Source organism: Pempheris klunzingeri, chromosome 15 (assembly GCF_042242105.1).
Source record: "Pempheris klunzingeri isolate RE-2024b chromosome 15, fPemKlu1.hap1, whole genome shotgun sequence".
In the NCBI taxonomy this organism is placed as follows: Eukaryota; Metazoa; Chordata; class Actinopteri; order Acropomatiformes; family Pempheridae; genus Pempheris; species Pempheris klunzingeri.
This window is the reverse complement of record NC_092026.1, coordinates 5,449,203-5,462,779: the sequence shown is the minus strand read 5'-3', so window position 1 is coordinate 5,462,779 and position 13,577 is coordinate 5,449,203. Positions and strand designations below refer to the sequence as shown.

Here is a 13,577-nt window from a genome sequence, read left to right as displayed (position 1 = left end):
AAAAACAGATGGGCGAGAGTCGATGAAGAGACCTGTGACTGCTTACTTTACAAGCTTAAAGGTGTTTAGACATTATGAACTGTAAAGGGGACTTTGTGTGGACACAAAAACAGCAAAAAAAAAGGAGCAAAAGACTAAAAATGTGCCCCTTTCTTCTAACATCTTACAATTCCAGTGAAGCAGATTTGACATGCAAGTATTTGTGATGGAAAAACAGCTGGTTGTACTAATGTTGGGCTTTTGGAGACACACACGCAATTCACAGCATGTTTTAAACTTGCCTTCGCCTTCAAATTGCGCTCTACGTAGACAGTGATATGTCAGTCTGTGTAGGATTTTTGTCAAACACCAGCAGACGGGTGCAGAATAGCTTTGATAAGTCAAAATACAAAGCTGGAGAAGCCACCTACACAGTTCAGGCCCTTTGGCTTCAGAGGCCTCTCTAGGAATCCAAAGAAAATGCCAAAAAGACTAGTTTCAAATATGCAAATAAAGTCGAGACTGCGACTGTTTGCTGTAGTTTGTATTGCAGCCAACCCCTAAACCAATGCATCATATGAATCTTCCAATGTGGAAACCTCTCATCACAATGGAGGACGGACGAGAAGAGAAAAACATAGACAGCCATGTCTTTTTTGTTAAAGGGCATTAAACAGCATGTACTCTTACACTGGTATCCCAGTAGTAGCACCAAAGTCTTTGCACTGAGAAGTTTCATGCTGCACATGTGAATATTGTGTATTTATTAAAAAAAAACTGAATCTATACAAAGAAAAAGTCAAAGGAAAACACGTGGCTTGGAACCCTTTCTCCTGTGCACACAACAAATATAAAACATAGTGGTTCACAAAGAGGTACCATATCTACAGTGTGAGGTAGAAATGAACTTACAGGTCACTGGCAGTGGAGGAGTTTCTGGAAGGACCTTTGGGTGAAAGGTCAAAGTCAGAGTCGGAGCGGTAGAGGAAGGATTCCCGCCGCTGGCTGTGAGGAAAGTTGGCCTGTATGACCATACCAGAGCCGGGGCTGGCCTGGGGGTCCAGGGGGCTGCGTCCCACTGATAATCCATTCTCCACGTCAAAACTGAGGAGAGAGAGAAAGGCAGGAAGATAATTTATCAAGACACATTTTATGGATAAAAAAATAATAATAAATGCAGATTTATTCAACAGCATGGAAAGGAAATGAAAGAAGCATCCATCCATCCATCCATCCACTTCTTGGTTCAGGGGTTGCCATTGTTAAAGTACTATTTTCCCATTAAAATATTAATCTTATAAAGACTCCTACCACTACATCAGGTTGGAACAACTGAAAAACATCCATCAACAGTGTTAATAGAAATATACTGACTGACTTATTACAATGTCAAGATGCCTCTTGGTATCTATCCTGTTATGCAAATTAGCTTCAATGAGTGCAACAGGCTATATGAATGTGACAGAGAGTACGTCTTTCATTTGCTTGGTGGCCAGAGACTGATTAACATATGAAAATCCCAGTATCTACTCCAGTTGAGAGACTGGTACTGCTCCAGTAACAATGAAAGGAGTTAAAATAACATGCAGCACAATACTCCAAGTGTAAAAATATCACAAGCTTTCATCGCTGGGTAATAATATCGAGCTGTTTTTATTTCTTGAACAGGAAATAGTATAAATAGGAGGGAAGCATAACCGTTATAAACTGGTAGAACAAAAACAAGAGATAAAAATGACAAATTTAAGAGGGCGACAAAAAGGAAATGACAGTGTGAAATATGTGGGAATGGCGTTATCGCACTGATAAATCCCACAATGTAGACTAAAATCAGCACTGCATTTTGTACAATGAGGGGTTGCCACAGACTGGGAATGGCTTCTAATTCTGATGGCTGCATATTGATGAGCCTCCTGCCAAAGAAGGAGGCTGACAACTCCGATAACTGACCCACAAATCCATTCGCATCAAGCTGATGAGATACAAAGAGTAGATGACAGCAAAAATCCATCGGCTGCCTCTGAAGGTTTGAAGCAAATCAAGAAAAACAGACTCTTACAAACCACCACTTCCAGCTTGATGTGCACTTCATCAAAGGTGTGAAGACAGTTTTGCTAATGTCATGCAGGTGAGATACAAGCGTAGGTGTGAGCACCCAGAGGAGGTCTGCACGTGTGTGGTGAACGGCTGTGAGTGAACAGCGGGTATAAAATTAGCATCAGAGTATTGACATGGAGTCATGTGAGCGTGAGTCTAAAAATAGCCCGGCGCTCAGGTGACGAGGAGTTCCTCCTGATCAAACATGATCTGACTACAAAGCAAAAACACCAAATAAAGGCACGGCGAGGGCTTCCTTCACAGTCTGGGCACACTTCTGCCTTGATCCACATCTCTATTTTCCCACAGCCCCACTGCCGACATGCGAACCTGGAGAGACTGCAGCTCAGTTTGGCAACACGTCTCCTTTTCTAAACAGTCTGAGGAACTCCAGAGTTGAAATCCACGCTTTAGCAAAACAACCATTAGCAGAACGTGGAGGATTTTGGACGGGCAGATACTAAAACACACACTCAATCTTTTTCAAATAAATACACCAGGGGAAACGATATTCAAAAATGAAAATAACAAATCCAAAGAAAACATAAACTGGAGTGTTAGCTGGAGATGTCTGTTGATGATAAATGTGAGAGATAAAAAACACAAAACATCATCACAGTCATACATCACAAATTCCTGTACAGAATAATGCAGCACAAACATCTCATGGCGCCATAAGCTGAAAAATAAGGGGATCACTAATGTCATTAGGATTCAACATCTGAGGATCATGAATGTTTGCACAAATTTTCATGGCAATCCATCCAACATTTTAACAGCATTAATACTAAATTGTTATTGATTAGAAGGCTGCAGCTTCCTATAGTATTCTAATGGTATTCTGTATGCACCAGCCGCAGCCTGCACACATCCCATTCATTCCTCTTTCCACTCCGTTCTCCAGAGCCTCCCCCTCCCTACCCTGCTACCCTCCTAGGATGCTGCATGACGACGAGATGTTGGAGTGTTACTGAGTATTACGTAACACCAGCCGAGCATCCCTCTGTTCATGTGACAGATTCAGACCCACTGACTGCACTATACATAGCCAAGGAGAGGAGACGGAGAAAGGGAGGGAGGGAGGACAGCAGCGTAAGGGGTAAAATAGGGCAAACAGAGAGGGAGGGTAAATAAAATTTCAAAGAGGAAGAGTACAGCCTGTTCTAAAGCATGTGAGCTTTTTGGTTGTAACTGTATGTACACTGTGCTAGTGGGCCACTGAAGCTTGTGCTAGTGAGGTGCACGTCTGCAAATGTACAAATGATGTCACTTTGACGATGTTTATTATTATCATCATTATTACCATTATTATAATTAATCATAATTTTGAAAATTAAGAATTCAAATTTTAACATGCTTTTTAATGTGTATATTTAATGTGTATAATATATATATATATATATGGTGCCTTTAATGTGCTACTTCAGTGCCACCTTACACACATATAATGTACACATGAAGCTTCACTCACTCTTTCTGCTTTATCTTTCCTGTTTTCTTCACCCATCTTGCTCTGTGCTCCCTAATGATGCTGCACCCCTGGCTGTTGTCCTGCGTGCACTGGCCATAAACTCGTTTCTATTTTGGTTTCAGTGTCACGCTTCTGTCTCTATGCAGCTAAATTTAGCCTCCCTATGCATGAGGAATAGACCGAGAGAGGCAGCGATGCAGCTAAAAATAGAGTTTCAGGTAGAATACGGAGCCCTCCCTCCCCTCTCGTTTCCCTCTGCATCGCAGAGCAGCAGATTCTTCCCTCCATTCATGAATATTTATGGGGAAGTTTCTATTTGAAGCCGATGCCAAGCTAAAATTAGATCACAGATGAAAATATCGCCCACGTCTTTCCCTCGCTGCTATTTCACTTCCAGTTCTCTCCTCTTTGTCAGGGGAGTGAACATCGAGTCCTGACTAACTCATGACTCTGGACCTTTTGCTTAAACACACACACACACACACACACACACACACACACACACACACACACACACACACACACACACACACTAGGTACACTTCAGTATATACACCTCACATGATTCCCTATTGAACAATCACAATGACCTCCCTTAGGTTTATATGTATTAAGAAAAAACACACAGTAGTAGTGTGGACACATGGAGTAGCTGTTGCCAAGGTAACAACAAGTGAGGATCCAAATAACCAATGAACTAAAACAATGATTTTAAATGAATATTTTTTCACGTGAAGATTCATTTGTTTGTACAGCAGGGACAGAGATATGTTTATCCAGCTTTGTGGCCGTTTTTTGTGTTATTTTGTCGTACTTGCAGTGTTTTCTTGTTAATGCTGTTAGTGTACCACAACCACTGCAGGTAATTACACAAGGGTTGAAATGAAAAGTGGCCAATTGAAAGTTTTCACATTCAGTTGTATATGTTAGATTCACACTGAAAAAAAACAGAGTTTGTTTTTAAGTGGAGGGAGTGAATGTGCTCTGAATGTGAAACAAAAAAAAACAACCTTCCATTGTGCACCCTGTCTTTGAGCATATACTCTATATAATGTGTACTAAATATGTCAACTGAGGCATTTTGTGTTTTCAAGAGGTCAAAAGTCAGCGTTCAGGCCAGCCGGGCAGGAAGCTCCCACAGAAGCACGGTGGCTGTTTGGACAGCGAGTCTTCAAATATGACTCTATTGTCTTAATGTCTTTCACATGCCAGCCAGTCGCACCCACCCACCTCTTCTCTCCTTCCCTGACACCCTCCTCCCTCTCTCCCTTTCTCAGTTACAGCCACAAGTGATAAAAATAATCACAAAAGAATGGGATGTTTTTTCAAAAATAATCCTGTTGAGTGGGAGAGTGCTGTTCAGTGATATACCAGATAAAGTTGTTGCTGAGTGATGGCTGTTGTGTGTGGTAGGTGCTGTCTGGAGAACTGAAATAAATCCATGAAGTCACTCTGACGGCAGGGTCCCTCTACTGGGCTTTGGTGAGATTGCAAGAGTTGTCCAATCTGAACAATGGAAATACACTGAATACACTGGAGAGCTGAAACACTCTATTCACTGATAGGTCCATTCAAAGACGTCATCAGCAACAGATGTGATAATTTATTAACTGTGTACGGTTTTTTTAAAATGAAAAACAAGGTGCATCCACCTTCTCAAATGTGAAGATTTACTGTTTTTCTTTGTCTTTGTCTTGTATGATAGTAAACGCAATATCATTTTTGAGAAGCACAAGTATTTCACACGTCACCTTCGGCTATGGAAACCTGTGATGGGCTTTTTCTTACCTCTATTTTTCTGACACTCTATAATCCATCAACTGATTAATCTATTGCAGCCCTGACATACTGTGTATACAGTATATCTGAAATCCATATCACAATATTAGTATTAAAATGTTTTTGATACTAATATACAGTATATCACATTAGAGGAAAATGAATGTAAAATCATTAATAAAATAATCAAATGAATATTTAATGTACTGAACTGTGTTCCACTGTTATGAACTCCATCAAAAAAAGTTTTGTACAAGATAACAATACACTGATCATCAATATACACTATGTTTCTGTATTATGTTGGTATGAGGAAGTGAAACAATATATAAAAATACATACAGTATAATATAAGTAATATAAAAAATGACAAGCTGAAACACACGCCGCTTCTTTGGGACCTTTTGGTCATCTGCACACAGAGCTTCATTTAAATCTGGCACACACACATACGCACACGCACGCACACACACACACACACACACACACACACACACACACACACACACACACAAACCTAATTACTGTCTGTAGACCAAATTGGAGCCAACATTCCTGGGCATCACAAAGCCTTTTACGACAGAAAAAAGTGTAAAGAGAGAGGTGTGTTACGGTGTTTGGTATTTAAGTGGCTGGCTGGTAAGAAGTGTGATTGATGGTAACCTGTCAGTGGCCCTGATACTCGACACCCCGCCTGCGTCACCGCCTGTCACGGCAACGTCAATCCCATCTGGGGAGCATTAAAATACAGGAGCTACAGGGCAGAGCGAGACAGCGAGAGAGAGAGAGAGGAGATAGGCCTGTAAACCAGGGCAGACTGTCATCTGAACCTTCATTCATCATTCCCAGGCCTTTTCTGTGACACAACCAGAGGTAGAATTTGTTACACCAGAGCCGACTTGCAGTCATTTATTCAAAAGCCATTTAAAACAACGCAGAGGGAATTATTTACATGTAACACAGATCTCATCTAGTGACGTTTGAGGGTATTATATTTCTTGTTTCTGTTACATGAGTGTTTTGAAGGCATTTGGAACTAAATAAAGACAAGAAAGGGAAACAAAAGTGTAAAATTCAAACTTTTACCTGCCGAGGTGCCTACACATTATGATCTAGGCAGTAAGTATCTGTGTTACATCTAAACATGGTACAAGAAAGTTCTTCTGGAGCAAACAAGGATAGGGTTGACTTAATGAGACCACAAAGTTCACACCAGCAGCTGAGCCACACCTGACGCTCAACACACCCAACAAAGTACCAGCAAGGAGGTGGTCAATCTGACCACATCAGAAGACGGACTTTAAAAATACACTTGGAGCAGTTTCAAACTCACAGCTTCATGTTCTGTGCGTGGATTCGAGAGGCACCGGTGTGTGTTCTGGGATAAAAGCTCCCTGGCTGTTTTTGCTGTGGCCCCTCACACAAAGGGAGAACCACCCTGTTTGTTTGTCTTGCCCTTCCTCTCCTTTCCTGTGACATCACATTATTTGGCCATGCGGCAACCTAATGGAGGTGGTGTGTTTTCATGTGTATACAGTACACATCATCAACAACATTAATCCACAATAAGCTTATCCCCACCCTACGCTTATTACATTCTGACTGTAATCCTTACTTTAGTTGTGGTTGAACCTCAGACAGGTTGTCTTTGTCTTTGTCTTTGTTCGTTTGTATGCAATATGAACTGCAGCCAAAATATATCTATTGAATATTCATTTTAGTATCAGAATTAAGTAGATGTATGCAAACCAGCCACTGGGGATGCATGTTTGAGTGCATTCTTAGTGTTGGTCCCAAAGCCAAATAAATGGGAGGGTTGCATCTGGAAGGGTAAAACCTATCCCAGATCAATTATGTGGATCATAAATTAGATTTCCATGCCGGATCAGTTGGCGCCCGGGTTACCAACAACTGCCAACAGCTCTGTTGGCCCACAGAGTGCCAGTGGAAACAATGCTACTGAGAAGATGAGTGAGAAAGCACGTCCAGAGGCAGTAGGAGAGGAGGAAGGGTAGGAGAGCTGGAGGAGAGAGTAGGAACTTTTAATGTTGGCACTATGACTGGTAAAGGGAGACAGCTGGCTGAGACCAGGTGAAAGGGTAGGAGCACTGGAGCTGGGCTCCAGCACAGAAATACATAAGAGTGGTGCAGGATTTGTATAAGGACGGGGTGACGGTGGTGAGGTGCGCGGTTGGAGTGATGGAATGGTTCAAGGTGAAGGTGGGATTACGTCAAAGATCGGCTCTGAGCCTTTCCCGTTTGCAGCGGTGACAGACAGGTTGACAGACAACATCAGGCAGGAGTCTCCGTGGACTACTGTATGACTTGTGAGAGTGGGGGGCAGGCTGAGGAGAGCCTGGAGAGAAGAGGAGTGAAAGTCAGTGGGAGAAAAGCAGACCACTACTGTGCATGAATTAGAAGGAGGATAGAAGAGTGGTGAGGATGCAAGGAGTAGAGGTGACAGTGGTGGATAAGTCTAAATACTTGAGGTCGACTATTCAAAGTATCAGAGTTTTTGGAGTTTCTTCCTGGAGTTTCTGTCGGTTTCATGGCCAAAACTTAGTTTGGTACATAACCCCCCTAACATGGCAAATTATCATTATTACACTTCAGTTTTTGTAGGGATGAGAACAGCAACAAGACCAACTGACCCGTCCCACCCCCTCTTCCAGTCCTCATGCTAAAGTAAGCGCTCCAGCTGGTGGTTGCAGCCTGATTTTCATCATACAGACATCACAGTGGTGTTAATAAGTGTATTTCCCAAAATGTCAATCTATTCCTTTAACTGTTGTCAGTGGTACAACTCTTGCATGGGCAGCAGTTTGCAGGAAAACATTCGATCTGGCTCCCTCCCTGTTTGTGCCCTGGTCTCTGTTACTGACAAATCCCCTTTGTTAAAAAACATGAGGGAAATGACTGCACACTGCATATATGTAGCAGATCCTCAGAGTAACACATAATTCAACAGTAGAATTTAGTTGCTATAATTTCAGAAAGTACTTATGAACAGCAACACAAACAAAAACCCTTCAGGCATTGTATCATTTCACACCCAACAAAAACAGAGCCATGTCAACCTCTTAATGTCCTAATGATAGCTAAGTATAGACATTATGCAACTGTGATATCCATGTACGTCCATTGTTCAGAATCAGGCAGTGAAAAATGGGTTGTGAGCCTGTGCAGTGTTAACTGACATAAAAGAAAGGCAGGAACACAGAATCACTTAACTGACCTTTTTAGAAAACAAGTCTGCGCTGGACAGATTCAGGAGACATAATATATAATGGAACACGCTCGTATAGGGATGTGAAAAAGAGTGCATTGTTTCTTCTGCTGAATGTTTTAGGAAGAGGGGAGATCATGATTTCCTTTATGAAGTAAGAGCTGCTTTCATTAATACAATTAATCAGGAAAGAATATTTTATTGTTGAAGATCAAAAGTCTAATTTTATCTTTTAATACAAGGAAACAGATCTACACCAATTACTATATTTGTTACTTTATATCAGGCTGTATTTGCCTTTCAAAGCTCAAAGCTTTCACAATAAACTATAAATAAAAATTCTATTCAGACTTAATCACAGTGGACAAACTGAGGGAGCCTACAGTAAGACTGTGATCACACACACACACACACACAAACACGTGTATGTGTGGTCACTGACTTACTGTACTTAAATCTGTCCACTGTGATTAAGTCAGAATTGTTTATTTTGTTATGAACTCAGAACAGCTAAATGCAAGAGACAGACAGAAAAAGAAAGACAAAATTTTGTGTGTGTGTGTGTGGGGGGGCAATTATTATTGTATGTGAACTGTATTCTCAGCGTTCCCTCGCTGACGGCTGTAATCACCGTCTCACAGCTCAGCCCTCTTCCTCAAATCTTTCCTTTGGAAAACAACACAATGCCATCGTGACGCCCGCGCTTGTGGACATGGAGCGCACGCTGACCTCTGATGTACTGAACAGTGTGAAGGGCCTGCTGAGGACAGCCTCTCTCTGTCAGTCATCAATCGATTAATACATTATACAGTATGAGCTCTAGTTTGGTACAGTATGATGAGCAGGGAGAGGATCCTACCAGGTCTATCAGGTGTGTTGGTCGTCTCCCAGTGGCAGAAATCAAGAGACAATACTGATTTGTCCCATTTTATATAATAAACTTCATGGCAGTGTCTTTCTCGCTGTCTTAAAAATCTGTTTGGTTTGGGAGTTACATAAACTCTTATCAGCTGCAAAAATTCCAGTAATTCCAGAGCAGTGAAAATTGCAATCGAAAAACGCACCCCCATAAGTTGAAATGCTGCTGTTTGTCTTACCCTACGTGAACTTGTGCAGGCTGCAGAATAATGTGTGGACAGCAGGGCCAAGCACATCCTACATATTGTACATAGTGTACTCTTTTACACTGTAGACCATTGTTTAAACTGGAAGTGAACCATAGGTCAGACATACACTTTATAATATATCTTAAATGCATGTGCTAACACATGCAAAAAGCAGATAAGGACTACACAGTTTTCTTATTCTACAGTCATGACATTGTGTAAAGGACAACAGAGTGAGGTCAGAGGCTGTGGTCATTTCAATAAACCTGAGTACGTTGGAGACCAGAAGAGATTTACAGTGAGTCATAGGAGTGTCCTCGTCTACCTACGTACACACACACACCAAGGACTGCAGTCTCTGTTATCCTCCAGGATTGTATAACGCAGCAAAGAAAACAGTGAAGTGAGAGGAGAAGAATTGGAGGGAAATGAATATAAGCGGAGGGTCTGAAGGTGAGAAACTGCACGAAGAGAGGAAGTGAGGAGAAAGGAGAGAACAGGTTCAGGGAAGTTCAGAGGCTGGTCTACAGACGCATCGGAACATGATCGGCGTGAGGTATAGACGGTAAAGGTTCCTCAAGTGAAATGAGACCACACAGAGAAAGAAAGAAACGTGCAATGACAATATTACTTAATCATGCTGAACCTCTATACACACCCAGAAAGCAACTTTGTCCTGACAGCATAAATTAACTTGCCACAGTTTGAATCCAGACAATAATTAGATGGTTATTGGTTGAAAAAGTAATTTACGATCAACTTAGATCCAATAGTCAGCATAACATTAAAGCATCTCCACTGGTGAAATACGAGTCACCAAGGCAAACAAGGCAACAACAGCTGGAAGTTGAAGATAATGAAAAAGTGCCTGACGCACTTTCTTTAATTGATGATACATGCAAGCTAAGAAAAACAGAGACAGTAAGTTTATACAGAATTAGGTTTTAATAGCTTATCTCATTTCTTTTTAATGTGTGTGTTTGGATAGACTTTAGTCAATTATTCTTCCACCGAACTGTGAGTCACGTTTTATCTGATTTGTCTTTCTTACACAGGATGTTACACAACAAGGAGTTCAATAGGGAACATGTAAAAGGTGTTGGATGATATTTTTGAACTGATCATAAAATACAGATGATTATTAAGATCTTCATACTTCATTGGTGTTACTTCATTGGTGTTTTCTTTACTGGTGTGTAATATAAGTGAAGGACATGTTGTCTAAGTTTATGTGTTCAACTGCAAGCAAAACATTAAAGAATTTCAGAATTTACACTTAAACATAGGGTAAAACTACCCTGATGCCAAATACTAAACTACTACATATCACAGGAAAAAAACCTCTGTAGACACAACACCTTTGCATACACACACAGAGACGCAAATACACACACACACACAGGCACAAGATGGCACAATTATTCTGTCATGCTACAATAAATGATTCTTGCGCGCTTGTGTCTGGAGAGCTCGTTGCTGGACAGTAAAGTTGTGAGGTTTTAGGAAAGCGTTCAGTCCATAACGCCTGTCACTCTGCAAACACTCAACCACGACTTAACTGTGAGTGAGCGAGCGAACACTGCATTTATATGTGCTTGTACGCGTGTGCTCATGCATCAACACACATTCTAACTTCACATGCCACATAAGTGTGTGTGGCCTGCAACCCAACACCAGTGGACTTGTACCTCCTGTTTGTGAGGCAGATAAATGAAAGGTCCATGATGCTCCGTGTGGGCCAGACCACCATTAGAAGCCACTGAGGATTTAAGAAATACTTTGGAAACACTTACAGACACATTCATTACGACAAAATGCTTTTTGGTTGTGAGTCGTCCCTCACTTTGCCAGATACAGTGAGAGTTATGGTCTGTGGAGGGCATGGGACGACTTAATCATTTCAGCAAATGAGGAGATTCATGTACCGTGACCGAAACCTCACATGAATTCATCATGGCCGCACTGACCTGGCACATTTACATAGTAATTGACCTCTGGCACAAGCAGTATGTGTCTATCTCTAAGACAAGAGATTATGTACACAAACTTATCTGTAACAAAAATAAAAACTAAAAAGCTGCTCGACAGGGTTTGGCGTCGTAAACATCAGAGTGTGTCCAACATTCACACTTGGAGATTTTGATAAATCAAGCAGATGAAGATTTCTCTTTCCCCCTCCTCCCCTCCCTGGTTGAACTGACAGGAGAGAGTATTGGGTTTCTAAGGAATGCACTTCTAAAGCTAAACCTCAGTTACCTCACTCACACACAACCTGCCAGGGCTGTCTTCTTTGTAAGACTCTTAATTCATATCAAATTACTCTGTGCATAAATCATACTTTCTCTCTCACTCGCAAACACCCAACTAAGCTCATACTCATATTTGCTGTCAGTGGTTCATTTAGAATGAATATTTTAGGATCATTTTTCTCCCCTCCCTGGTTGTGATAAGTGCACAATGCTCATTACCACTCATTACTGATTAACTGGCATTTCATTTTCAATCTGAGTGGAGTAAATTAGTATAATTTAACCAAGATGTTTAAGTAAGTTGTAAGCTGATAGCTAATATCAGCATACTAACATGCTCACACCGACAATGTTATCTGCACTAAAGACAAAGTACGGCTGAGGCTGTAGGGAACGTCATTGGTTTTTCAGCTATTTGGTCATAAACTTAAGAATCGGACAAATAAAAACTTACTAACTGGCCTGATGGTGGTCCTAGAAGAAAAGTCACAGGATCACCTAAGTTAATTCAGGGAGACATGACATTCTGAATCAAATGCCATTGTAATCCCTCCCTTAGCTGTCAAGAAATGTCACTGAAAACTCACCACAAATGTCAACCTCACGGAGTGCTACAGGAAAAATGAGGAGGATGACTAGAATATATCGTCTAGGGACCATAATCGTCTGTAGAAACTTTCCTAGCAACCCATCTCAAACGCGTCTGTCTGAATTTGCACATTGCCATTCGAAGAGGTGTCCTGCTAGAAAGGCTAAAAACACAAGTACCATCATGTTGTTCAGAGCTCACAAATACAGCCAAATTACATGCAGCTTACAGGCTGCTTTTCAATTTCAGGTTCATAAAACTGAAATAAAAGGATAAATGAGTGCAGCGCAACAGATCAAAGCCAATAAGCTGCTACCATCCCAGGTTTTCAGAGGGAATCCTCTTATCTGTCCTCTTTTAGGAAAACCAGGTGTTACCTTTACAGTTGAAAGGAGAAACCAACAACTGCCACTGGGCAGAATACACTGCTACTACTCATCCAGAGAAATATTGTATGTATCAAAAGCAGATGTATTGAAGACTTTAATTTGTATTGTACCTGTTGCACTCGCAGACACGTACCCTTGCCACATATCCATCTAAGGAGAAAGGGCTGCTGTTATCTGGCTGTTGTCTCCTGTGGTTAACTGTGATAATTGGGCTTTAAATCACACACCAAAGGCACGTGAGACGCTCTGGGTTTGGTATCGGATATCAAAAACCGCAGGTTTACATCCTTCCTACCCCCGCAGGTTTATCTTGTCAGCTTTCCTCATGCCTGCATAAGGAATACATCTTAAATGCACAAAAGGAGCTCTGGCCAGCATGTCTGAGTTAGTGTCACTTTATGACCAGTACTGTGTTCTACTTTTAGGTGGATAGGTAGATGCCTGGGACAAGTGGGGAAAGAAAAAATAAGGATAAGTAAACTAAAGAAGAAGTAGAGAGAGAGAGAGAGAGAGAGAGAGAGGGAGAGAGATTACTGTTATTGAATCATTGATAGTCGTAAATATAGCTTTTACTTTATAAGTGTTGACTTCTTAAATATGTGATATTAATAGATTCCCAAAATGGGCACTGACAAGGGTTATAATCTGGTGCCTCTCTGCTCCCCCTGCACTCCTCCTTGCTTTAAAATAAA

At 41.3% G+C, this 13,577-nt stretch overlaps 1 protein-coding gene across 4 annotated transcripts in view; it reads right to left on the bottom strand.

The window, feature by feature from the left end:
• The window catches only part of pde4ca (phosphodiesterase 4C, cAMP-specific a), a 45,989-nt gene that overhangs the window by 11,450 nt on the left and 20,962 nt on the right, over nucleotides 1-13,577 (bottom strand). For all 4 annotated transcript variants that reach the window (XM_070844404.1, XM_070844406.1, XM_070844408.1 and 1 more), the window contains one exon: nucleotides 892-1,083. In XM_070844404.1, coding sequence (XP_070700505.1) covers nucleotides 892-1,083 — 192 coding nt within the window. The remainder of the gene's footprint in view (nucleotides 1-891; nucleotides 1,084-13,577) is intronic.